The following is a 26,662-nucleotide window of genomic DNA, read 5'->3' as shown; positions in this document are numbered from 1 at the left end:
TATTGCTAATTCTGTTTTTTTATTATCTGACTCAGTGTCCAAATATTGATGAATATTATTTCTACCAATGTCTTAAATAAACAACACGAATAACAGAAAGTGATATTTTGGGAACAAAGTCTATGTAATGGTGGAGGGGAATACCTTTGGGAGGCTGGAAAGAGAAACAACTAGGACAAGTTGGTTAAGAGGCAACTTAGTCCACAGAAGAAATGAGGGCATGGCAAATGTCTCAGAAGGAACCTTCTCTACTGGAAAGACAACTGGAAAGAAAAACAGGCTTGCAAGATACTGTTAATGTAATTTGTAGTAAAGTAGAGCTATTACTTCTGGCTAAGCTTCTTGTCTTGACTACCTCAAAGATGGACATCCTGTTATGATATTCCAATTCAGTCTGTAGTACACTTTCCATTTGATGCATTGAGTTCCATTCTGGTAAACAAAGTATTTGATTTCTTAGGTGACTTTTTTTTACTGTTTTGATCTTTCCCAGGATAGAAAAATAGATAAAAATACTAGATCCAGTCTACAAGCCTTTGAGAGCATTTCCTGCAAATTAAGTTAATTTTTCATGCAGTAAGATTCCCTATTCTCTTCCTGACAAAGGTGCTTATACAAGGATTTGGGGTAAAAAGTTTGAGAATTGGCTTTCTTAATTTATTATAACCTACTGCTAGTTTGGAACAAAAATGCTGGGTTAGTTGGGTGAACATCTGGATGTCTATAAAGCATTTTCTTTTCTTCATATATCATCTCTGAATAAAATAAATCTACTTTTCAACAGGAGTTGAGTCCTTCTGAAGCAAATGGAGTAATTTTGAAATATGAAGTATCTATTTCAGGAAGACCGCCACTTTCTTTTCCAACTAGACTTTACACTCTGAATACAACCAAACTGATTTTAAATGTAGAAAACAGGACATATGATGTGAGCATTACAGCATTTAACAAAATTGGTAAATCTCCTACATCAGTTTTGCTTATTCCAGCAACTAATTCAAAAGGTAAAGTTTTTCAAATAATTTAATGAAGGGGGGGGGGAATCTAAATATTAACATTAACAAAAGTTGTTAGTTGTGAAATCCTGTCCGACCCATCACGACCCCATGGACAATGTTCCTCCAGGCCTTCCTGTCCTCTACCATCCTCTGGAGTCCATTTAAGCTCATGCCTACTGCTTCGGTGACTCCATTCAGCCACTTCGTTCTCTGTTGTCCCCTTCTTCTTTTGCCCTCAATCTTTCCCTGCATTAGGCTCTTCTCCAGAACGTTAACAATAGACCACTTTTGTTTTTCTTATGGGAGCAATCAAATCTTATTGAAGCCAGTTTGGCCTAGTGGTTAAGGAAACACGCAAGAAAACAAGAGACTGAGTTCAAGTCCTGCCTTAGAATTTTGAAAGTCAGCTGGGTGACCTTGGGTTAGACTAGGTGAAGCTTACTCTAACTCCAGCTCTCCTCACAGTAGCTGTGGGGAAAATAAGAAGAGAAACTTGGTACTTTCAGTTAGTCAAACTCATATGTTATTTAGAAAAGTTTTATCTTCTGTTTGAATTGACTGTTTAAAATTTTTTCTTCAATTTTCTTCAAAGATAAATAAATTCTAAGGAAAAAGTTCATCTTTATTGCAATAACATAGCTGTAGTAATTACTTTGATTAGTTCTGTTAGTTAATAGATAAAATATTCCATTAAGGTATCTTAAATATACTTCTTGTGTATACAATTATCCTAATTAGATCCTAATGTTTCAGTTGAATAATTGGCTTATGATATAGTAATATGGTGTGGGTTTAGGACATGGGTGTCAAACTTGACATGTTACATTGCCATCAGGTGACGTTTTGTGACATTTTTCCCATTCGTGGAGCTGGGGTGGATGAGGCCTCCACTAGTTTGACACCCCTGGTTTAGGATATCTGAAGAACTCTCTCGCCTCCATTGACTAGCCCATGGCACTTGTTCCAGTGAAAAAGGCCTTCGAATCAAATCCTGTTGGCCAAAGAATATCAGCTGGCAGGGTCCAGCTGGCCCCCACCCTATTGAATATTTTCCCATCAGAGCTAAGGTTTGTCCCCACACTCCTGGCCTTCTGGAAGAGCCTCAAAGCTTAGATCTGCTGTTTAGCCAAAGGTCCTAACAGACCTGCTACTTTGGGAGTGACTATCCGGCTAGAGAAAATCTCTACCCATCCACCCACCCACCCAGACTGCCCATCAGCTTGGTTTTTAGCTTTTTAATTCAGTTTTTCTAATTTTAATTGTTTTTAGTACATTTTATTTTTATTACATTATAAGCCATCCAAAGTTGCTCTATCAATGAGATGGATGGCATAGAAATTTAATCAATAAAATTTCAATAGCTATTCTGTACAACACATATTAACTTTTCTTTTCCTAAAATACATTTGCTGCTACAGGGATGCCAGATATGAGAATATAAACATGTTTTAAACTATTGGACAGAGACTGTCAGATGAGAATAGTAAAAGTGCTTTAATATCTGAATTTTCTCTATTGCTTTAAGTGTTAAAAAAAAACCTTGAAATTTTATTCTACTTCTAATGTTTTCTTATCTGTGACTGTAGACATCCACTCTGACTTAGTCAGAAATATGTTGGGATTCGATTGTTCATATGACCAGCTGTATTATATTTCAAACAAGAAACTTCAATTGAATTTTGGTGTTAAAATTAGGAACTTAGTAGAATGCTAGAATTTTCACTTTATATCTTTTGTAGAATTAAGGGTTGTTGTTGTTTATTTCCTAATTTCAGCTCCTGTGAAAAATATTGTTGCATTTCCTGAAGATGGCAAACTCTGGGTAAATTGGACACCTCCCAAAGAGTCAGTTAGTAAATACATAATTGAATGGCAAGAAGCATGTAGCAATTTAAGCTGTCCTACTGAATGGCAGCAGGAACCTGGCTCAAAACGGAGAACATTTTTAAAAGGTAACCCTAGAAAATAATCTGTTATTTATAAAATGGAGAGAAGAATTCTTTAGATGCCCTTATTTCCTTTAAAAATAAAACCAATTCTTATTCTTTATGTGCTTTGCCCACCATGCTATATACCTTTTAAGGTAAAACACATACAAAGTGCGGAAAAGGAATAAAAAATAATATACATTTACAAATAATATAAATAAATTTATAAAATGTATTATAAAAAGAAATTAAATCTAATGCTTCTTAGATTACTGGCCTTAGTCAAACATAAGCAGTATTCCTAACTAACAGTAAAGGTGAATTTTAACACTTCAGCATTTTTGAACCAATATACCACTTTTCCATGTAAGCTAGGACCTCTAACCTGGAGACCAACTGCAAGCCAACATATTGTAGAGTTGGAAATTAGTAAGGTTTGTGTTTTCCTTTTTTTTCATAACCTGAAAGCTGCCCAGAGTCACCTTGTGGACGGGATGAGCAGCATAAAAAAATAGTAAATAAATAATTAAAATTGCAGCAGGGAAGCAAGAATGCTCATGCTACAAATACTTTTCCCCCTCAATACAATAATTCCTGAATGACATTCTGACAAAACAACTAAAATTGCTATTCTGTTGTCAGAGAGAATGTGACTTAATTATGACATAAGGAGTATGTTCCCCTACTGTTCAAATTCCCACAAATTCTCACTTTGCAGTACATTGAATCTAAAAGACATTTTGTTTTGATTCTTTACTGCAGATACCAGCAGTGTGCTCAGAAAATAACATTGGGGGCAAATTAATAAAATACGTTGTGTCCTATAATTTTGAAACTTCTTGTGGAACAGATTTGGAAATTGGTTTAGAATTTTAGAGCTTGAATAAGATTTTTTTCCCAGCAGGCTGTTATTTAAAGCTTATGCATGAAGCATGCTAGAATATATTTTAGTTGTAAGGATGTCATTCCTTTTTTTTTAGCTTCTAAGTAAAGAAACTGGTAAGGGAGAGACTTTCACGTGGAAGTTTTTTTTAACAAATATTCCTATATCCTTCTCTGATACTGTCAAGTGATAAATTCTTGAAATCCACATTTCCAATTAATTTATATTGTTGGATTTTGTTTTATACAAAGGAACAGTATCAGTTATTGACAGACCATTAGCCCAATACAAATAAAAATGGAAAAATTGGGAAATCCCAAATTTAGGAAAATGTTTTTGGGGAAAACACTGCTCATAGCAAACCTTTGTTCAGTTAACGACTGCGGATTCACTTAACAACAGTGCTTAACAATGCTGCAAAAACGTTGTTAGGTCAATCACATCACCTACTCATTAACAGATGTTCTAATAAAGGGCAGTTATGACCATTATTGTCATAGTTCAAGACTGCTTGTATCACCAATTCTGACAATTTGGAGAAATGCAAATTGTCTTCAAGCTTTACATACATTGATTACAATGTATATCTTGCCTTTTAGGATAACAATAATCCTAAAGCAGTTTTCATGCAATATTAAAACAACTGAAAAAAGTAGAAAGTTTTCAAGCATTTCGAATGCGCAAGCAACTTCTTGCTGCTGTACCTAGCAATATCTATACATTCAGTTTTGGTCGCCACGATGTAGAAAAGATGTTGAGACTCTAGAAAGAGTGCAGAGAAGAGCAACAAAGTTGATTAGGGGACTGGAGACTAAAACATATGAAGAACGGTTGCAGGAACTGGGTATGTCTAGTTTAATGAAAAGAAGGACTAGGGGAGACATGATAGCAGTGTTCCAATATCTCAGGGGTTGCCACAAAGAAGAGGGAGTCAAACTATTCTCCAAGACACCTGAGGGTAGAACAAGAAGCAATGGGTGGAACTAATCAAGGAGAGAAGCAACTTAGAACTGAGGAGAAATTTTCCCACAGTTAAAACAATCAGTGGAATAGCTTGCCTCCAGAAGTTGTGAATGGCCCAACACTGGAAGTCTTTAGGAAGATGTTGATAGCCATTTGTCTGAAATGGTATAGGGTTTCCTGCGTAGGCAGGGGGTTGGACTAGAAGACCTTCAAGATCCCTTTCAACTCTGCTATTGCATTGTACTTTTGTTTTCAAATGTCTCTAAAAATAATTACTACAAAATTAAGTTACATTTCTCTCTATGAGGAAATACGTGTATGAGAGTGTATCTCTTGTTTCTTAACAGTGTTAGCATTTTTAATTTAGGTAAATAGGACCTGTAAATTTCTTTTTTTAGGAACCATAAAGCCATACAAGTGTTACATAATAACAGTGTATCCATTATATATTGGTGGTCAAGGAGCAGGAGAATCAACGCAGGCCTATCTTAAACAAGATGGTAAGTTTACTACCATGGTAAGTGCTTTCTTGAGGATGCCACAATGCAGTAATTGGTTTATATTTCTTATTAAATATTGCATAATTTTCATAATAAATTGATACAAAAGTGAAGTATAAAAAGTAAAGCTATAGGAACTGCATTAGCTGCAATCATAAAATATGACAGTAATGAGAAAAAGAGAGAAAAATGGGATGCCATAACACATATTCAAAACAAAAGCCTAGGTGAATATTGATGCTCCAGGTAAGATTAAGCAAGGCTATTAGACTGTAATGCTTTTAGTGAATACAAACATAGGCAAATTTACAAGTTACCAAAAGAACCTTGAACTGCTTGATGGTATAGTGGCAACTAGTGCTGCTCCTTCACAAATATAGTTCTAGCAGGATGTCCCTTCAGCCTTTTGCTCTACTGCATCTGCAGACAAATCCCCGAAGCCAGCTTCAGGTAATTTCTCATTTCCTTCTGTTCTGTGGTTATGTAGCTTACATAATAGAATATGCTTATAAGAAAACTAATTGTTGCTCTTCAGCGAAAAAACTTTTAAAGTACTGTTTGTTTATAGTGCCTGCTACTGGACCCTCTGTTCGAACAAAGAAACTTGGAAAGTTTGAAGCTGTTTTAGAATGGGAGCCTCTTTCAGTGGAAGAGCAAAATGGGTTTATCAAAAACTACACCATTTCTTATAGAACAGCGACTGGAGATGAAAGAGGTAAGTGTGTTGCTAATTTTTAGTTATTTGAATGATATCCTAGGCAAAGGTTTCAAAGTTAAGTTTACTTTAGGCTTTACCAGAAATTTTTTAAAAAATCACTACATGGCAGCAAAGGAATATAGAAAACTTAACTCTAGCTGCCACCTAGTATTCATCTAGATTTTTGTGGGTGAACCTTACTTGTCAGTTCTTCTTGTACACAAATACTCTCATGCACAAACAGCCCTGTACTATGCTGTGACATTCCTGGCTCATCATTCATGCATGGTTCACCTTTTATAAAGATTACTGCAATGCACTCTACATGGGACTGCCCTTGAACAGTATTTAGAAGCTTTAGCTGTTGCAAAATTTGGCTGCATAGGCATGTTATGTGCACCTCTCAATCAGCAAATATTATACCTTCATTCTGTGGACTTGGTTGCCAATTTTATTCTGAGTATAATGCAAAATGCTAGTGATAATCTATAAAGCCTTTCATGCCATTGGATTAGGTTATCTGAGGGACCGCCGCTCTTCAATTGCATGTAATCCAATCAGATCTGGGAGCAAGTCATGTTTTAGGTTCCGTCAGCCAGGGAGTATGTTTTTTGGGTGGAGGCTTAGAAGGAGACCTTTCTCTGTCATGGTGTATGGAACATCATTTGCATCACACTACACCACAACCACCATCTTGGAGATCATAGTGATCCTGTTAACTTTTTACAAGGCCCTGAAAACATGGTTTTGTGAAAGGCATGGAAAGCCAGGAATGTACTACCCTGTTTCCCCGAAATTAAGACCTACCCAAATAAAAAGCCCAATCGGGCTTTTGAGTGCATGCGGTAAAATAAGCCCTCCCCTGAAAATATTGCAACACAGCAGCAGCCATGAGGTGACTATGCTTGCCACCTCCTGCACCTCAAAAATAATAAGATCCCCCCCAAAATAAGGCCAAGGACTTATTTCGGGGGTCAAAAGAAAAAAAGACCCTATCTTATTTTCAGGAAAACATGGTAGAGCCTGCACAGTGGCTGTATTGACTAAAACAGGGGAAGTGTGATCCAAAACTATGATTTTGAATTTCCTGATACAGTTTTTATATGGTTTAATATTGTTTTCATTGTTTAAATTATTCTATTGTTTTGCTGTGTTTGTATTTTTTTTTTACTTTATGAGCTGTCCATAGTTACACATCGAGATGGGCAGCTATATAAATTCAATTAATAAATAAATGAAATAATGCAAAGTAATTGTAATAAATATGTGCAGTCATATCTAGGCACTCGATTGCTTCAAAATTCATTTAAATCAGTATTCGACACATTTTTGAAGCAGAAATCTTGTCCCAGCACTCAGCTTTCTCTCAGTAATTGACGTGCAAGGGAGAATTTGCTGACATTGGCTGGCCCATGACTTGCTATTTCTTCCAGCCAAAATAGTGGGTCATGTGGTAAGTCACAAGGTTTTCTTGGTAAGTCATCAGTTTTAATGTTCATCACGTCTTCCAGAACAAATTATCAACAGGTGTTGAGACGCCACTGTATTTAATCCAATCTAGTTTGTGCTTGTTATGATATGCAGTAATATTAATACAGAATATTTTGACAGAACTAATAAAATTAGAAAGGTTGGACTATACTGAGATCAGGTCTAAATGTTCTTATTTGAATTAAGGTTAGAGAAAATTAGTTTGGATAAATTTAATGTAAAATATTGACAATTCATTTTTTTTAATTTCTAGTTGTGGCTGTGGACCCTTCAAAAACGGAGTATCTACTATCATCCTTATTAAGTAACACTTTGTATATAGTGCATATGACGGCATATACAGAAAGTGGGGGGACAGCTGGTTCTCAGTTTACGTTTTCTACCAATAGATTTGGTAAGGTTTGCATATAAATATTCCAGTTTTGAAAAGAATCAGCTTGGGATGAAATACTTCCCAAATACCCATTAGAATTCCTCCCTTTTTTAGACCACTTGAAAGTCCTGTATAAATGATTTTATTACTTTGTTCTGTAAAATGTACACTGGGAATGTGGCATAATTCACAAATTGGGTGATTTGTTTTTGTCATTTTTGGTTTGTTTAACACAATATGTGAATTTAAACACTATGATTAAGGTTAGGTATGATTCATTTGTTATTTTCATTATCAATTAATAAATTTTAGAGTTTTTTTTAATTATTTTGAGGTAAACTAATAAACATTTGAATAAAATGTGCTGATTTCCTTTTGCGTTTTCTTTTTCAGAGGATGGAGAAATAGAAGCAATTGTTGTTCCTGTCTGCATAGCATTTCTTCTAGTTACTTTAGTGGGTGTATTAGTTTGTTTCAGCAAACGAGATATGTAAGTATTCTTAGTGGTGTTATTCCGTACAGTACCACATATTCAGCACTTTGCGTGTCATTCTTGATTGAGCAAAGGAAGGGGGGGAGCTGCATTGACACTAATAGACTATTGTGTATGTGTGTGCTAATACATATAAAATTCCGAGCTGAATGTCACTTGTTCATTTTTTTGCTTGTCTTTCTATTATTTTTCTCCAGGATTAAGAAACACATCTGGCCTAATGTGCCTGATCCTTCAAAGAGTGTAATTGCTCAATGGTCACCGCAGACACCAGCTAAGGTAAAAGGAAAACAAAAAACAAAATTAGATTATAAGCTAATTAACAAAAACATAACAAAGGAATGGGAAAGGCAATTTTCCCAGATGTGGCATCCTTCCCTAATTCCCGGGGGTTGATTTATGGAGAGCTACATAGTTTGGGGTTGGTTGGGGAAATTGAAAAAAAGCAAAATATCTCCTCCTCCTCCATTCTGTCAACCTAATGTTGAATTAGAGTTTACATGGAGAAAAGAGGCTGTTGCACTTGATGAAGAACTTGACTGGAATCCAGGCCAAATCTTCAACTCAGTGTAAAAATGCAATTAGTTTCTTTTATGGTATATACAGTGGGGCAAAAAAGTATTTAGTCAGCCACCAATTGTGCAAGTTCTCCCACTTAAAAAGATGAGAGAGGCCTTTAATTGACATCATAGGTAGACCTCAACTATGAGAGACAAAATGAGAAAACAAATCCAGACAACCACATTGTCTGATTTGGAAAGAATTTTTTTGCAAATTATGGTGGAAAATAAGTATTTGGTCAATATCAAAAGTTCATCTCAATACTTTGTTATATATTCTTTGTTGGCAATGACAGAGGTCAAACGTTTTCTGTAAGTCTTCACAAGGTTGGCACATACCTTTGCTGGTATGTTGGCCCATTGCTCCATGCAGATCTCCTCTAGAGCAGTGATGTTTTGGAGCTGTCGCTGGGCAACACGGACTTTCAACTCCCTCCAAAGGTTTTCTGTGAGGTTGAGATCTGGAGACTGGCTAGGCCACTCCAGGACCTTGAAATGCTTCTTATGAAGCCACTCCTTCGTTGTCTAGGCGGTGTGTTTGGGATCATTGTCATGCTGAAAGACCCAGCCAAGTTTCATCTTCAATGCCCTTGCTGATGGGAGGAGGTTTGCACTCAAAATCTCACGATACATGGCCCCATTCATTCTTTCCTGTACACGGATCAGTCGTCCTGGTCCCTTTGCAGAGAAACAGCCCCAAAGCATGATGTTGCCACCCCCATGCTTCACAGTAGGTATGTTCTTTGGATGCAACTCAGCATTCTCTCTCCTCCAAACATGATGAGTTGTGTTTCCACCAAACAGTTCTACTTTGGTTTCATCTGACCATATGACATTCTTCCAATCCTCTTCTGGATCATTCAAATGCTCTCTAGCAAACTTCAGACAGGCCTGGACATGTACTGGCTTAAGCAGGGGGACACATCTGGCACTGCAGGATCTGAGTCCCTGGCGGCGTAGTGTGTTACTGATGGTAGCCTTTATTACGTTGGTCCCAGCTCTCTGCAGGTCATTCACTAGATCCCCCCGTGTGGTTCTGGGATTTTTGCTCACTGTTCTTGTGATCATTTTGACCCCATGGGGTGAGATCTTGCATGGAGTCCCAGATCGAGGAAGATTATCAGTGGTCTTGTATGTCTTCCATTTTCTAATTATTGCTCCCACAGTTGATTTCTTCACACCAAGCTGCTTGCCTGTTGCAGATTCAGTCTTCCCAGCCTGGTGCAGGTCTACAATTTTGTTTCTGGTATCCTTCAACAGCTCTTTGGTCTTCACCATAGTGGAGTTTGGAGTGTGACTGTTTGAGGTTGTGGACAGGTGTCTTTTATACTGCTAACAAGTTCAAACAGGTGCCATTAATACAGGTAATGAGTGGAGGACAGAGGAACCTCTTAAAGAAAAAGTTACAGGTCTGTGAGAGCCAGAAATTTTGCTTGTTTGTAGGTGACCAAATAGTTATTTTCCACCATAATTTGCAAAAAAATTCTTTCCAAATCAGACAATGTGATTGTCTGGATTTCTTTTCTCATTTTGTCTCTCATAGTTGAGGTCTACCTATGATGTCAATTACAGGCCTCTCTCATCTTTTTAAGTGGGAGAACTTGCACAATTGGTGGCTGACTAAATACTTTTTTGCTCCACTGCATATTTTTTTAAAAAACAATCCTAATATGTTAGAAGCTTCAGTATATAATAATCTATTTTTTTTTAAATCAAAAGGACAAATCCTATATATTATGCAGAATTGTCAGGCACATACGGAATATAATGCATATTCAACAGAATGTCTTGTATGACCTGTATGTGAAAAGTTGCATTGTCAAGTCGTGTTTTAGTAATGCAGATGTAAGTGAGATAGAGGCCAATTTGAAAGGCCAAGGAGGCACTCCCATTAATTTACTACTGAAGAAGCTTGACTTTCTGACAGAAAGAAAAGAACGATGAAGGCAGACTAAAGATCACAGCAAATAAATGTAGTTTTGATTTAAAATCAAATTGCATCCCAGATAATTATAATGACATTTTTGTCTTTTTTTTTTCTTTAAAGCATTTTAATTCAAAAGAGGAAATGTATCCAGAGGGCAGTTTTACTGATGTCAGTGTTGTAGAAATTGAAGCTGAGGACAAGAAATCCCTTTCAGACCAAGATCTGAAGCCTTTTGACTTGCTTAGAAAAGAGAAGAATGCCTCAGAAGGTCACAGCAGTGGAATAGGAGGCTCATCCTGCATGTCTTCTCCTCGGCAAAGTGTTTCCGATAGTGATGAAGGGGAACCTGCTCAGAACACTTCCAGCACCGTCCAGTACTCAACTGTAATACCCAGTGGCTACCGGGATCAAATTCCTTCAGTGCAAGTCTTTGCCAGGTCTGAATCTACACAGCCTCTCTTAGATTTAGAGGAGAGGCCGGAGGACCAACAGTTGCTTGTAAATGACAGTGCAATGCCCAAGCATCGTTACTTCAAGCAAAATGGTAGCTGGGATGACACTGCCACAGATTTTGAAAAAGTGGAACAGATTTCTCCAGTAAGTGAGGAAGATACTACCAGGCTTCCAGCATCACAAATGGGGGAATCTAGCCCAGACACAGATAAACAGGGAATGGACTTCGTAGGTGCATTTTCTCCTAACCTAATGGAACAGGCTGGGCAGCTTGAAAACAACACAGATATGGTAACCAATGAAGAGGTGCCCAAATGCTACCTTCCACAGACTGTACAGCAAGGTGGTTATATGCCCCAGTGAAAAGAAAATACTGTTTTGGCATTGCTCTGATAAGTTAAATAGTTTTTTAAAACCATGCTTCAGGTGAAAATCAGGCTCATCTATGGAAGCTAATTTGGACAAGGTGGAATTTGGGAAATTTGAATAGACTTTTAAAGGAAAATTTCTAGCCTTCTACTGAATTTTTCCTTCAAGCACTACATATATTCAACTTCATTGATATGTTTATTACATTTCAGTTTTGTCCTGGGCATTCCACTTTATTTTTAATGTAGAATATAAAGCTGCATTCATTTTCATGAAGACATACAAGCCAGGAGTTGATAATTGCAAATACTGCCCTGCACTTAAGACCATAAGAGGTTAAACTGTACATTACGAATGTTCCATTTGTGATTGTCTAGCACCGACATTTGAAAAATAGTGTTTTAACTACAGTGAGAGTTATCCAGAAGCAAATAGTTTACTGCCTATCTGGCCAAACATAAATGCTTCAGGCAGAATATAAACATTACATGGGTCTAGGATAGCCCCATAATTAACTAACTAAAACTGTTTTGTTTGCTTGGGCTCTTTCTCTGACTGTAGCATGTTATTTGTGTCAGATAAGGACTGTATTAATTGAGTGAATGATCAACTAATTGAATCATCATCATGTCAAAAAGTTGACTGCTAATATTTCATGTTGACTTTTGACTGCCAGTATTTTCATGCCTTTGGATCTTGCACTTTGAGCCACATCTGCAGAAATGTAAATAGTACATTTGGAACTCAATCCTATAAAGTTAAATGAGTGTATGCTTATTTTTATTACCATATAATCATAATTAGGGGGCAATTGTTATTAAAGAGGAATATATACCATTCTTTCGTTAACTGCTAAATGCCAGGTTCGGGCATTACATTGTGTGCATAATTATGAAGGCTGGAAACTATGCAGCTGAGTTATTGAAGACACCATGCTGAGCTGTGGACTGTTTTTCAGTTCAGTTCTCTCCTACCTATGAAGAAATTTATTCAGTTCCTTTGGTTCATACTAGTTTATTAAAAATAATTCCCACAATGCATTACTAGCCTAAATGTCTTTTGATGCAGTCCAGGAACACTAAAGTATAAAAATTAAAGCTTATTTGATTGGGGTTTTTTAAATAATTTCAGTATGTGTATATATTAAAACTTTATAAATCATCACCGTGTTCATTTTCATGTTGCTCTTTTTCTTCAGGAGTGTATTATCAGTATTATCTGGCATTTATACAGTAGACAAGCTGATAAGTTATACAACACAAGCTCAAAATATAACCACAAATATATTTAATCATTTTCAAAGTTTCAAGTGTAAAATTGACTCTGAACATGGATGTATTCTTGCCATAGCCTTAAAGTGGCCTGATCTTACTCTGCTTTTTTTGCACCTGTCATCCTTGGAAATGAAGTCAATGCACACCTAGTTAATCCCAAATTTATTATGATTTGGCTTTTGAGTTTGTTTTCTCTTTCTCAGGAATTCAAATCACTTTTTGAAAATTAACAGTTTGATGCCTATTCATTGAAATTATCCTACACTGAATCCTCGAAAATGAGCAGAAATTGTTAATTGATGAAAATGAATCTATTTGTAAACATAATCCACAGTTCTTGCCAAGTTGTTCTCAAATCTTGGATGAAAAATTTCCAAGCATAATGGAGAAATTATTGACTCCCTATCTTATGGGGTAGTCAGTCCATTATTTTGTATCTGTTTACATCAAATTAAATGTCATTGCTGTAGGTGAAAGCACCTTTCAATGTTTTTTTAATAGCAGTTCTTAGCTGCTTATCTGAACCTTTATATTTTTGAAAGTTTTCAGTCTACCATATAAGCAAACCATTTTGAACATTTTTCCTCTTAAATACAGAAGCTAAAAGTCACCAATTAACTTTAGAATTTCTATATTCTAATTGTGGAATGCACCAAGAGCTTTCATTAGCATTACACAAAAACACCATTATCTAAATTGGAGAATGCTATATGACATAGTGTTACTCAAAAAAAAATTACATCACAATGATGTAACTTCAAATATATAAGAATGGTGCTCAGAATTGTATTACTTCCTTATGATTTCTCCAATCTTTTGACCACCTGTATTAATCTCATAGATTCTTAGGTGGAAAATCTTTACATGGTTAATTCTCATTTTCCGTATACAGTATAATATAATAGCTAGCATGCAGAGCATTTTCTCAAGTTCACAATTACTATCTTAATCTGGAAAATGAGCAGAACATTGTGACAATGTCTCAAAAATCCCCGCTAGCAAAGGGATGGAAAAGGGGCTGGTTTTATTGTTTGTTTAATTAAAGTACCACCTTTCAAGGTGGCTTAATTTTTTTTTTTTAATGGCCTTCAAACCAAGTTTCGCTGAAGAGGCTTTCAATCTGAGCAAGTCTCAGTGTATTGGGCTTTGTTTCCTAAAGATGGATTCTCCCATGGAAAAATTTGATCATGGAAGCCAAGACAGTCAGCCTCAGTTCCCTCCTTCAAGATTGGTATTTTTCCTGAACTCCAAGGAGGAAAACCCATCAGCCATATGACTCTTGCTGGAACAGTACTTTTTTCAAACTTGGCAGCTTTCCAATGAATGGAAAATTGGCTGGGGAATTCTGTAGTTGAAGCCCCCTCATCTTAAAGTTGCCAAGCTGGAAAAACATAAGACTGTCACGGGACATATTTCAGCATAAATATATTTTTACAAAATCAATTTATTTTAAGCCTCAATTTCTTCATTACTTCGAAACAATTACCTATCATGCCAATTATTTTTTTAAAATTAAGCATTTACCCCGGTGTTGGAACTGGAACACAATTCTTTTTGTTGTAATTTATATCATGATATGTAGCCCTTGGTTTTACCATTATTGTGAACATCCACTCAAGTTGACTTGGTTCAGTTCTGCTAATAAAATTCGTCAAATAAATTGAATGTTGGATTGTAAAATTATAATTGCCTGTGACAATAAATTAGGTAACATATACAACATTTTTAATTATTCTGTACCTTCTTGTTTTTTTTTAATACAATGAAGAAGCAGGTATTCCAGGTTTATTTTTATTACATCTGAAAGTAATTGATATTGATTGGGAAAGTATTTGTTTAGTCTTGAGATTTATAATCATAGCTTCCTTGCATATCAATAAGAATGCTGCTCTTAATGCCTTAAGCTTGAAGGTAGATTAATAGGAAAGGAAGACAATCCAAAAGTTATAATGACTTTTTAAGGGTCTTCTGCTTTTTTGTTCTGATCTTTTCCTCAGGTAAAACCTTAAATGTTAGTATATATCAAAGCAGTTATTAATAGATGTAGAGGCTGTGTGAATAAATAAGCTGCTTACTTACAGAAATATCCATTAAGAGTTGAAAAAAATATTTTATCAGGTAGAACTATTCACAGGATGTAATCAAAAAAGACAAGATGTTGACCCCAGCAATGCAAGGCCTAGTTTTTATATGTATTGTTGCCATTTTAATTTTTTTGACCACACCCTGTGGACAACCCAATGACGACGACTATGGATCTGCTCATGGCCTCCTATGTAACTGTAGCTAATTAAAAATAGGCTAATTTGTGACATCATGAAGTAGCACTAGCACTTAGACTTGTATACCGCTTCACAGTGTTTTCCAGCCCTCTCTTAAGCGGTTTACAGAGTCAAGATATTGCCCCCAACAATCTGGGTTCTCATTTTACTGACCTCGGAAGGATGGAAGGCTGAGTCAACCTTGACCCTGGTGAGAAGGGAATTCCTGGAGAGAGCAATGAGTTAGCCTGCAGTGCTGCATTCTAACCACTGCACCATCCCAATATCACTATGCCTGATTTAAAATGGTGTCCCAGCATTGGGCTTTTGATTAGTATTAAATCCTAAATGGCAGCTTGATCATTTTCTATTTTTTGTCTAATTACCAATTGTAAAAAAATAAAATGATTTAATAATTGTAAATTACAATTGAGCATGTATGTTCAATAATTGGGAATTGTTACGGTGAAAGGAATCTGGAAATGCTCATTTTCCATTGCATGACAAAGTAGCATTAAGAACAGTGCTTCTCGACTTTGTCAACTTTAAGCTGTATAGGCTTCAAGAACCATGTTGGCTGGGGAATTCTGGTAGCTGAAGTCCACACAGAAGCACTGATTTAGGACTATAGACTTTTGCAAACTAATTCAATAGATACCTATCTTGATCAATATACCTTCCTCAGTCCTGCTTCCTATACTATTGTTTCTATCCACTAGATCAGTGTTTCCCAAACTTGGCAACTTTAAGACTTGTGGACTTCAACTCCCAGAATTCTCCAGCTAGCTCTTCTGGCTGGAGAACTCTGGGAGTTGAAGTCCACAAGTCTTAAAGTTGCCAAGTTTGGGAAACACTGCACTAGATACATATCCAACCAACTAGTAGCGTAAACTGAAAGATTAATCTTTATGATTTACTTCTTGGTCCCTCCATGTAACAGATTCCTTCTTTGTGGACAATTGTAAAAGAAGATGCCTTTATACCCAGCTCTTAACTGAAAAGCATAAAACCAAAAAGAAATGATTTTTCTTTAAAATAGCTCTTTTTTTTTAACAAAAGAAGCCAAAGGTGGAAGGGAAATCTGTTTCGTTTAAGAAATGAGAGTTAAGGCTGATGTGAAAGGACTAGAGCAGTACTCAGGACATATTTCATAGAAGCCTATAAGCAGCGCTTGCATTTATCAAATATTGTTGAAGAGCATCCAGTCCTAGATTTAGACTAAGGAAATAGGAAATTACTCATTTTGAAAAGTATTGTATTTGATTTGCAGTTTAATCTATTAATAGTGCAATTTACTGAAAGTAGCCACAAAGTTTTCACAGAATTATGTTATCTTTATTTGAACATTTATAGCAGCCAAAATCCTCTTTGCACTCCTTTTGCAAGAAGTGAAAGGGCCTACAGTACACTTATTTGGCACATATTGTTTACATGCCTACCTGGTTACCAGGAAAAATTCACGTTGCCATTGCCAGACATTGTTGCTTCATCTTTTTAACAATTTCAGTGAACATATAATGCTGACTGAATTTCTGTCCGTGAATCAGAGAGAACAGTTCTAAGTGACCTATGCTTATAGCTATTGTATAAATTGTCTTCTGGTGGCTAAGAAACTAAGAGTTAAATTAAAATGAAAGCAAAATAAGTCTCAAAAGTATGAATAAGGCAATCAAGCTGCTGCTGTTGCAATGAAGATGTACACATTTGTTATTCATTATTTGATCTGAGAAATCTGGAGAGTCTGGTCATTATGGCCAATTCAGTTTGTATAATATACCAGTAATCAAGGTCTTTGACCCTTCCAGAAAGCTGTCCTAATACTTCTTCCTCATAATGTGAATGCATGTTTGTTACTGTATAAATGTGAAAACACTTATTGGTATTTAAATTTGTAGCTTTCAGTCTTTTCCTGAATTGCCATTTGCATATTTCTTTGAAATCCATCTATAAACAATTACAAACTTGTTAGATAAAAGAGCTATTATGTTTTTTGTATTGTTGGCTTTTTATTATGTTTTTATTGCCTTTAAAATAATAAAATAAATTTATGTCATTTAATGTCATGTATTTTTCCATTGTTGCTTTCTTTTGAGATGTTTTGTTACCCTAATATAAGAATTACTGTTACTAATATAGTAATTATACATTTGCGAATTAGTGGGAGGGATTAAGGCTGCACACATGTGTCAAGATACATTGAAAAAGCTTCTAAACAATATACAAAACTTGTTTCTATAATATCCAAAAGCATACGCTGAATGCTACTATACCAAATGACAAGTGTTATTTTATTTAAATTATTTTGATACTACTTCTCATTTAAGAAGGAACAGGTTTACAGTTTAAACAGTTAAAACATACTAAAATGTTTTACAAAATAAAATAGCATCAAAGAAAAAAACTGCAATTATTTTTTTAAATCAACATTTAGCACATTACCAAAAGGCATGGGAAAATAAAAAAGACCAGACATAGTCCTACCATAACTAGCAAGGAAGATATTCCATAGTCAAGAGATTACCAAGGAAAATGATAAATGTATTTTTAATTTTTTGTTTTCTTTCAATTTTGTCTTGCTTCAAAGCATGAAAAAAAAACCTGAAAAATAAAAAATTAACAAAGGAAAACAATATACATTTATAAGTAATATACTTAAGAAAAATATGATTATAAACAATCAATTAAAAAGTGGAAACCATGCAACATTTCATCAATGCAAAATTTTAATTTAGTATGGCAGTCTTCCACTGAACTATATTCCACGTTTAACCATAGCCCAAACTTAATAAATCCAGACTTTTTCATAAATAGGTTATTTTCAAATCTTTAGCAATAGCACTTAGACTTATATACCCCTTTCCATACCAGTTTGTATGTGTCAAATCCATCTTTTGCTTACACAAAAAACACAAGGATTCCATCCAGTTCCTCAATATCAGCCAAAGGAGGGGAAAAAAGATGAAATACTGTACATTTGGTCAAAATCAGCATTTCTGTTCTCAACAAAAACTGACACAGATATGTAATCTAACATACATGAATCGTTCCTTGGGAGATAGTGAAGATATTTTTACTTGCCACACTGAACATTTCTGCAATGCAATCTATGAGATGGAGAATTCAGATCTTATCCTTTCTCCTCTTTATCAAGGAGAAAGTCATATTTATCTCACAGTCACAATTCTATAGATTTCAATGCTATTAACAGATCTTCATTTTAGATGTGTCCAGCAGTGCAGTAAATAATATGCAAAATAAGGAAGTGTTTTGTCAAGTGAAAAACGGAATAAGCAGATATGATAGTGGCTTCCTAGCTACTTCAGAGCTTCTAAACACCCTTATCATTTCATTGCAACCATTTGACATTTTTTCTCCTAATCTTTCTGTTTCAAGAAACTCTAGTTCATTTCAACACTGGGTAGATGATGAAATAGTTTAACATTCAGAGAGACGGACACTTTTGAGAATCACCTCTTCAGGCAAAAGCATTATGGCATTAATAGAAACAACTTTCACCCAAGAAATCTTGAACTCTGACATACAGTATATGAACTGAGCCGAGGTGGCGCAGTGGTTAGGGTGCAGTACTGCAGGCCACTTCAGCTGACTGTTATCTGCAATTCTCCAGTTCTCACCGGCTCAAGGTTGACTCAGCCTTCCATCCTTCTGAGGTGGGTGAAATGAGGACCCAGACTGTGGGGGCGATATGCTGACTCTGTAAACCGCTTAGAGAGGGCTGAAAGCCCTATGAAGCGGTATATAAGTCTAACTGCTATTGCTATTGCTAACTCTTTAAAGTGATCTTTTTAGTTTTACTTTTTTTTTTGATCGGTTAAAAATATTTCAACCACTGAATACAAGTACAAATTATACATTTATTTCTATTTCTACATCAGCTTTACACCAATCTGTACAACACATTCAATAGTTTTGATTGACAATTATGTGACTTCATTTTCCCCTCCATGCGTGACATATTTGAGATCTTAGAGTACAATAATGAAACAAAAATTTTAAGAACGCATAGCTTTGTATTTGCAGCAAAAGCCTATCCAACAAATATATATTTATTTTTATTAGATTTTATTTTTTTATTCCTTTATAAATAAGACAAGGTAGTGAACATACCTATGATTATTCTCTCCTCCTATTTTCTCCACAACAACCCTATGAGGTGGGCTGGGCTGATAGAGAATGACTGGCCCAAGGCAGTTAAATGCTGTTAGGAGTCTCCTAGCTTCTAGCCTGATGTCTTAACCAATTGGTTAACTAGCTTTTTGGGTCAGAAAGTAAGGACGTGTGGATGTTATTCAACTCCTAACAGCGTTTTCCTCTATAGCTAAAGTTACTTAGACCATGTTTTTTTATATTCAACATCATTATATTTTTATTAGGAAACAGGACAAGCATGAAACATGGCCCCGTGTTGTGAATATTTTATACCTCCTCATAATCAAGTCTGAAACAAATTTATGCAATAGCAATAGCAATAGCAGTTAGACTTATATACCGCTTCATATGGCTTTCAGCCCTCTCTAAGCGGTTTACAGAGTCAGCATAAGGATGGACGGTTGAGTCAACCTTGAGCCGGTGAGATTTGAACCGCCGAACTGCAGCTAACAGTCAGCTAAAGTGGCCTGCAGTACTGCACTCTAACCACTGCGCCACCTCGGCTCTCTAATTAAATAAACATGCAGAACTTACATGCTTACTATTTAGTAAAACAGTAGTTACAAGCATGATGTCCATAAGTTTTTTTTTTATAAAAAAAAAACATTTTGCAATTAATACTTAGAGAGTAATTTAACTGTCTCTGGTGCTACATAAGGATCCCCAGCACTGCAAAAGGCCAAAGAAGTAGGTGGGGTTTCAGGTTCTTTTGTATTTTGTTCTACATTCTCACAATCCAGGAACTCTCTCGAACAAACAGAGTTTTTCAAATATGAATTAAATTCAGTTTTCTCCTGCAAATTTTCCTGATATTGCACTTCTTCTTGTGCAGAACTTTCAGAATCCCTTTTCATAGTTAGAAGAGGTTGATTGTTGAAGAAGTCGTGGTTCAAAGAAGATACTGGAAGAAAGCATTCTAGAGCTTTGTATTCTCCGGTGCAAAAAGTCTCTTGACCAGCAACGGTAATTTTTGCAGTAGCATTGGCTTGTTTAAAGCAGTTTTCTGGATTCAGCAACTCATTCTCCCTGCAAGTATCTACTTTCAAAATATTGATGTCATCCTCACAAGATCTGTTCCCCAATATGATTTTCTGTTGAAGACAGGAAAAATGCAGATTCTAAGAATGTAAACTTCCTTTACTAGTGAAACCATCAGCAAAGAGGATATAGATAGGAGAACAAAAAGAAACATAATTCTACTGCTGTTACTGTCCACATGGACGTGGCAACAACAGAAAGAAAAGTAACTGTTCAGATGGTTGCTTGCTATGAACCATTGTTGTCTTCATTCCATCAGGCAAGCAAAGATTTCATTTTTCCAGGCAACCTTCTGCCCTCTAATTACTTACATGATATGGTCATTTCTTCGTGTGTTCTGTTCACTAGCCTCTGTATGCAATTTAGCTAATGTGGCCAGAACAGACGATACTGCAAGCTCACACTTCAGGTCTAAAGGCGAATTGTATTTATAGAAGAAAGGCAAGGTAGAGAAAGAAGAATAAGAGGTGGCAGCATCACCAAGGACAACCAATTCAATGGTTAGGGGCAGGGGTGGGATTAAAAAAATTTAGCAACCGGTTTTCTGCCCGGTTGCTGGGTGGGCATGGCCATGGGGGCATGGCCTAGTCGGCTTCCTGCACCAAGGGAGGGGGAGGGGGCGGCTTTTCTTGAGCCTCCGGGAGATGAAAAAGGCCTCCCTTGGGCACCGGAGGCCCTACGCAGGCCGGAAACAGGCCTGTTTTCAGACTTCTGGTACCTCCGGTAGGCCCGTGTTTCACCCTCCCAGAGCCTCTGTGGGGGCCGTGCACTTACTTCGCATTGGGTACTTGAGAGACCACCTACTGCCAATTACCTCCACTAGGCCAATAAGATCCCATAGATTAGGCCTCCTCCGAATTCCATCAGCCGGTCAATGTCGACTGGCAACTACCCGGAGGAGAGCCTTCTCGGTGGCTGCTCCGACCCTATGGAACGAACTCCCCGTGGAGATTCGTATCCTCACCACCCTCCAGACCTTCCGCGTAGCCCTTAAAACCTGGCTGTCCCGACAGGCCTGGGACTAAAGACTTCAACCCCACCCGAATAGTATGACTGTTGTGCTTTTTTTTAACGATGTATTGTCTTCATGTGTATAACTTGTTTTGTCCTTCCCTCCCTCTGAACTGTGAGCCGCCCTGAGTCCCCTCAGGGAAAAGGGCGGCATACAAATAAAGTTAAATCAATTAAATCAAATCAATCCAAAACTGGCCACATGGAGACTCCTGGGAGGTGAGGGGCAGGATGGGTGGGGTCAGTCCTTGCAACTATTGGTTTGGCGAACCAGATTAGAATTAACAAGAAAGTTGGAGGGGGGCGAAAGAAAGGGTGTATGGAGGGTCGAAGTGGTACATTGGGTTTGTATTTTGGGGGGTACTGTTGACAAGAGGAATGGCTGTGTTTATTGTTTAATGTTAGATGGCCCCGGTTATGTACAGTATATATGTGACTGTACGAAATGAAAATGGAAAAATAAAAACACATTTACAAATTCTCAGATTAGAATTAACATCCGGTTCGCCCAAACTGATCCAACCAGCTGAATCCCATCCCTGGTTAGGGGCTATTTTCTAATGGATCCAATCTCATGGCTACACATCTCAAGGGCTGACAAGAGACACATTGTGACTTACAGACTGTGATAGTTATGGTTAAAAATGAATTGGAGGCTCATCATTTACAGTGATTTGCATTACACTTAGCTATTAGCTGTAGAGTTCACATTACAGTTCACATTACACTTAGTTATTTTTTCTATGCAAAATTGCCTATGTTTTTTCCCCAGTTATCTCCAATAGTAGTGGCTCTGAACGATCAGAGATGAAGAAGATTTGACAAAGTAAAGTCCATGGCTGCAGCACTCAAGGAGATTCACGTTGCATTAGGACTAGGGAAGATTCTGGACCATCACAGTCATTTCCTCACAGCCTGGTGGCCCAGCAAAAATCAATCCTTACCTGAGATACAGCAGGACAACTTGCTATTACAGGATGTGGAATCTGAGGCCAGCAAATTCGTTTTATCCTGATAAAACAAAAGCAAACTGATTTAGTTCTCCAATTCTTGCATTTGATGACATCTCAAGAATGGAACCCAGAGGCTTGACCTTCAGCCCCTACTTTATAGGTCTTCACAGGCTTTGGTACTTTCTCCATTTCTATTTGTAAATTGTAAATTGTAAATTTAATGAACTTATATGCCGCCCAATCCCGAAGGACTCTGGGCGGCTTACATAAAAATAACTCTAAGAATTAAAAAAATGTAAAATCAGAAAGAAGCAGGTTAAAAAAAATGCATCATGCATTCAATTTTAATGGGGCTGGACCTCAGTCATGAGGTCAACAGCCCCAGGCCTGCCGGAACAGCCAGGTCTTAGTAGCCTTACAGAAGGCCGAGAGAGTGGGCAGGGTCCGGATCTCTGGGGGTAGATCGTTCCATAGGGCCAGGGCAGCTACAGAGAAGGCCGTCCCCCAAGGAGCTGCCAGACGACATTGTCTAGTCGACGGCACCTGGAGAAGGCCCATCCTGTGTGATCTTACCGGACACTGGGAGGTATGTGGCAGAAGACGGTCTCGTAGATATCCAGGTCCTAAGCCATGTAGGGCTTTAAAGGTAATAACCAACACCTTGAAGCATGTTCGGAGACCGATTGGGAGCCAGTGCAGCTCGCGGAGGATAGGTGTAACATGGGTGTATCTCGGTACACCCATTATCGCTCGCATGGCTGCATTCTGGACCAATTGTAGTCTCCGAACACTTTTCAGGGGCAGCCCCATGTAGAGCGCATTACAGTAGTCAAGTCTTGAGATGTCTACATGAAGCCTCTGGATAAGATCATCCATCACTATGGGATGACATACCATCAGTATGCGGATGATACTTAGCTGAATATCTCAGGCCATGTTGACAACTTCCCTCTTTAGGCTGGAGGCTGATAAGGTCTGCATGAGGAGCAATGAACTGAAATTGAACCCTGGCAAAACAGAATGGTTTGGGGGATTGGGTTCTGGTTTATAGAGAATTGTCATCTTTGATCCTGGATGGAGTTGCACTGCCCCAGATGTTCCTGGTGCATAATCTGGGAGTTCTCCTTGACTTGCAACTCCTGCTTGAGAAGCATGTGGCACTCATGTCTAAGAGGGCCTTTGCACAATTTCAGATTGTGCATCAATTATACCCTTTCCTGAACCAACAGTCCTGCTCATATTCATCCATACCCTAGTCACATTTTTCTGTTGGAGACAGGAAAAATGTAGATTCTAAGAATTTAAGCTTCCTTTACTAGTGAAAATGGAAATAACCATCAGCAAACAGAATGTAGAGTAGATAGGAAGGGGGGGGACCAATAATTCTACTACTGTTACTGTCCATATGGAAATGGCAACAACAGAAAGAAGAGTAACTACTCAGATGGTTGCTTGTATCTACATGGTGCTCTAAATGAAACAAGTAATATGCTTGAAAAGTATCTGGAAGCTTCAGTTGGTTCAAAATGTGGTGACCTGCATGGCTTTGTGCAAGGCTAGATTTGCACACATCACCCCTCTTGTGGAAGCTGCATTGGTTGCTGATTTGCTTCCAGATCTAATGAAATCTATCATGGCTTCCTCCCATTAAGGAGGTCCATCTACTGGCACTCAGAAGGAGGTTCTTTTCTATAACGGTTCTTTCCCCGTGGAACATTATCTCTCCAGAGAGAAGAGCGGCCCTAACCTTGTTAGTCTTTTGAAAGGCTATTTGTCTGCGCGCCTGGAGATGCCAGTCTGATATGGAGCCCATCAAGTGGCTTATTGGAATCTTGTTATGGGGGGTGGCAGAGTTTGAGGTTTTGAGGTCTTATCCTTATAAGCCACTCTGAGTAACTGCGAGTTGAGTATCCATATAAATCTTTTAGATAAATAAATAACGATTCCCTAATTTTATTTGGTTCTCCTAAGCTGAAATATTTGGGGTGTTGTGACTATTCTAAGGGGACCTCTGTGTACTGGTATTCCCTTCTTGATAATATAATAAATATAATAAATTATAGTATAATAAAATATAAAATAATATACTATGGTATGGTATAATATGATAATGTAATATGATAATACAATACAATAATATTTCAATTGGTGTTTGGAGGGAATGTGTGCAATAGTCCAACACTCTGAAGAATACAATACAATACAATAGCAGAGTTAGAAGGGACCTTGGAGGTCTTCTAGTCCAACCCCTTGCCTAGGCGGGAAACCCTATACCGTTCCAGACAAATGGCTATCCAACATCTTCTTAAAGACTTCCAGTGTTGGGGCATTCACAACTTCTGAAGGCAAGCTATTCCACTGATTAATTGTTCTAACTGTCAGGAAATTTACCCTCGGTTCTAAGTTGCTTCTCTCCTTGATTAGTTTCCACCCATTGCTTCTTGTTCTACCCTCAGGTGCCTTGGAAAATAGTTTGACTCCCTATTCTTTGTGGCAACCCCTGAGATATTGGAGCACTGCTATCATGTCTCCCCTAGTCTTTCTTTTCATTAAACTAGACATACCCAGTTCCTGCAACCATTCTTCATATGTTTTAGTTTCCAGTCCCCTAATCATCTTTGTTGCTCTTCTCTGCACTCTTTCTAGAGTCTCTACATCTTTTCTACATCGTGGCGACCAACTGAATGCAGTATTCCAAGTGTGGCCTTACCAAGGCATTATAAAGTGGTATTAACACTTCACGTGATCTTGATTCCAAGAAATTCCAATATGTCCAAGGTACTGTGCCAATGAAAATGGAAGGGGAAAACTTCACCTGCTCCCTGCTTAAAGCTAGCTCCTAAAATTATTTTGTATATAACTTATGGAACCCAATATTTGCCCAAGGAAAGTTGTATGTGGGAATGCTATACTTGGGAAATATAAAGTATTGAATCATTCAAAGCGTCTTCAGTTGAAAACTGCAACCAGAAAAATGAAAAGTTTAGATTGTGTTTAAGAAGGAGTTTCATGTAAGTAATGAAAGGGGGAAAGGCAAAGAGGTTGGATTGTGATTTGCAACAAGCCTTGTCACATAGCTTCAGCTGAACCTAGTAATTTAAGCAGCACTCGCTTCACCAAGTAATATAAGTGAAAAATAATCCCAGCACTTTCACAGATGGAAGTAAAAAAAAACCCAGCCCAACAACTTTGAACTATTGAAGACTGAGATTATATATTAGATTAAATAATAGCAAAAACAAATACTTATATAGGTCTGGACCATATTATTGATTTTTGATATTTTGTTTTCAATCATTTAAAAATACACTCACATTTTATATTTTAGAGCCCATAATAGTCCAAAACTTAAGAAGCCTGCCATGAGTATTCCAACAAAGACAGCTGCAAGAATAATGTCTGTTGTACCTAGAGAAGGGGGAAAGCAAATTAAAATGTCAAATTCCAAATATTTAAGTCAAAAGTTTCTAGCGACATTTTAGACAGGGATCAATGAAATCAATGGGATTGATTCCATGAAGTTGCATCCAAGTGAGAAATACATATTTGTGCAGATAACTGAGCTAAGGATATGGCTCTGGCTTCTCCTTACTTCAAACTAATTCAGCTGGTTATCCTGACTAAAATATAATATTTTACAGAATCTTTAGAGCTCATTATCCTGTAAAAGCAAGATGTTAAAAACATCTCTGTTTAATGTTTCTAGCTTTTCCAATTGTAGAAGATTAGCATTGTCTCATTTTCTCTCATCTTGGATTCTTTCTAGTTAAAAACAACACAAACATGTCTTACTGTATATACTCAAGTATAAGCCTAGTTTTTCAGCCCACTTTTTGGGCTGAAAAAAGCCACCTCGGCTTATACTCGAGTCAGTGAAAAATTTGCCCGAAATGGAGGAGAAAAAGGGGCGGGGCCATGCCGCTGGGTGACGCTCGTGAATGGCCCAGCGCTCCTGTGAGTTTCCCCTCCCTTTGTGTCAGTTTGCCGCGCAGCGTGCACCGCACCATCCCCCCTCCTCACGTTCTAATGTAATGCAAGGCTATCTTACGATTCCCCTTCCTCCCCCTCCTGCCGCTCTGCAACGATGTCCCACCTCCTCCTTGTTATGGCAAGCAGCCACATAGCGATGTCCCACCTCCTCTGGTACAGTGATCCAATGATAGGAATCACTGTGCCATGTGTCATAGGAGGCGGGACATCATCATCACAGCGGGACATCAGCATCATGAGGTGAGTGAAGTATTTCATTGAATACACCGGTATTGTGTGATAATAATTTGTTATGCAGAGCAAATTTTTACAATGGCTACTGTATATTTA

At 37.4% G+C, this 26,662-nt stretch overlaps 2 protein-coding genes across 2 annotated transcripts in view; one reads left to right on the top strand and one right to left on the bottom strand.

Moving 5' to 3' along the window:
• Positions 1-17,223, top strand: part of IL6ST (interleukin 6 cytokine family signal transducer) — a 32,752-nt gene extending 15,529 nt beyond the window's left edge. Inside the window, exons 9-16 of the mRNA XM_014063091.2 lie at positions 785-1,004; positions 2,774-2,950; positions 5,171-5,272; positions 5,841-5,987; positions 7,714-7,854; positions 8,227-8,323; positions 8,524-8,605; positions 10,934-17,223. Of these exons, the coding sequence (XP_013918566.2) occupies positions 785-1,004; positions 2,774-2,950; positions 5,171-5,272; positions 5,841-5,987; positions 7,714-7,854; positions 8,227-8,323; positions 8,524-8,605; positions 10,934-11,629 (1,662 nt within the window). The 3' untranslated portion in view covers positions 11,630-17,223. The remainder of the gene's footprint in view (positions 1-784; positions 1,005-2,773; positions 2,951-5,170; positions 5,273-5,840; positions 5,988-7,713; positions 7,855-8,226; positions 8,324-8,523; positions 8,606-10,933) is intronic.
• A 2,595-nt stretch (positions 17,224-19,818) lies between these two features.
• IL31RA (interleukin 31 receptor A) overlaps positions 19,819-26,662 on the bottom strand; it is a 51,693-nt gene continuing 44,849 nt past the window's right edge. Inside the window, exons 13-15 of the mRNA XM_087715513.1 lie at positions 25,657-25,750; positions 22,334-22,400; positions 19,819-20,431 (exon numbers count right to left, since the gene is read on the bottom strand). Of these exons, the coding sequence (XP_087571639.1) occupies positions 19,955-20,431; positions 22,334-22,400; positions 25,657-25,750 (638 nt within the window). The 3' untranslated portion in view covers positions 19,819-19,954. The remainder of the gene's footprint in view (positions 20,432-22,333; positions 22,401-25,656; positions 25,751-26,662) is intronic.

The sequence above is a fragment of the Thamnophis sirtalis genome, unplaced genomic scaffold, assembly GCF_051295495.1.
Source record: "Thamnophis sirtalis isolate CommonGarterSnake01/CBP01778 unplaced genomic scaffold, rThaSir2_p1.2 scaffold_5, whole genome shotgun sequence".
Taxonomy (NCBI): domain Eukaryota; kingdom Metazoa; phylum Chordata; class Lepidosauria; order Squamata; family Natricidae; genus Thamnophis; species Thamnophis sirtalis.
The sequence above is the reverse complement of the archived record's forward strand: the minus strand, read 5'-3'. Positions and strand labels throughout refer to the sequence as shown.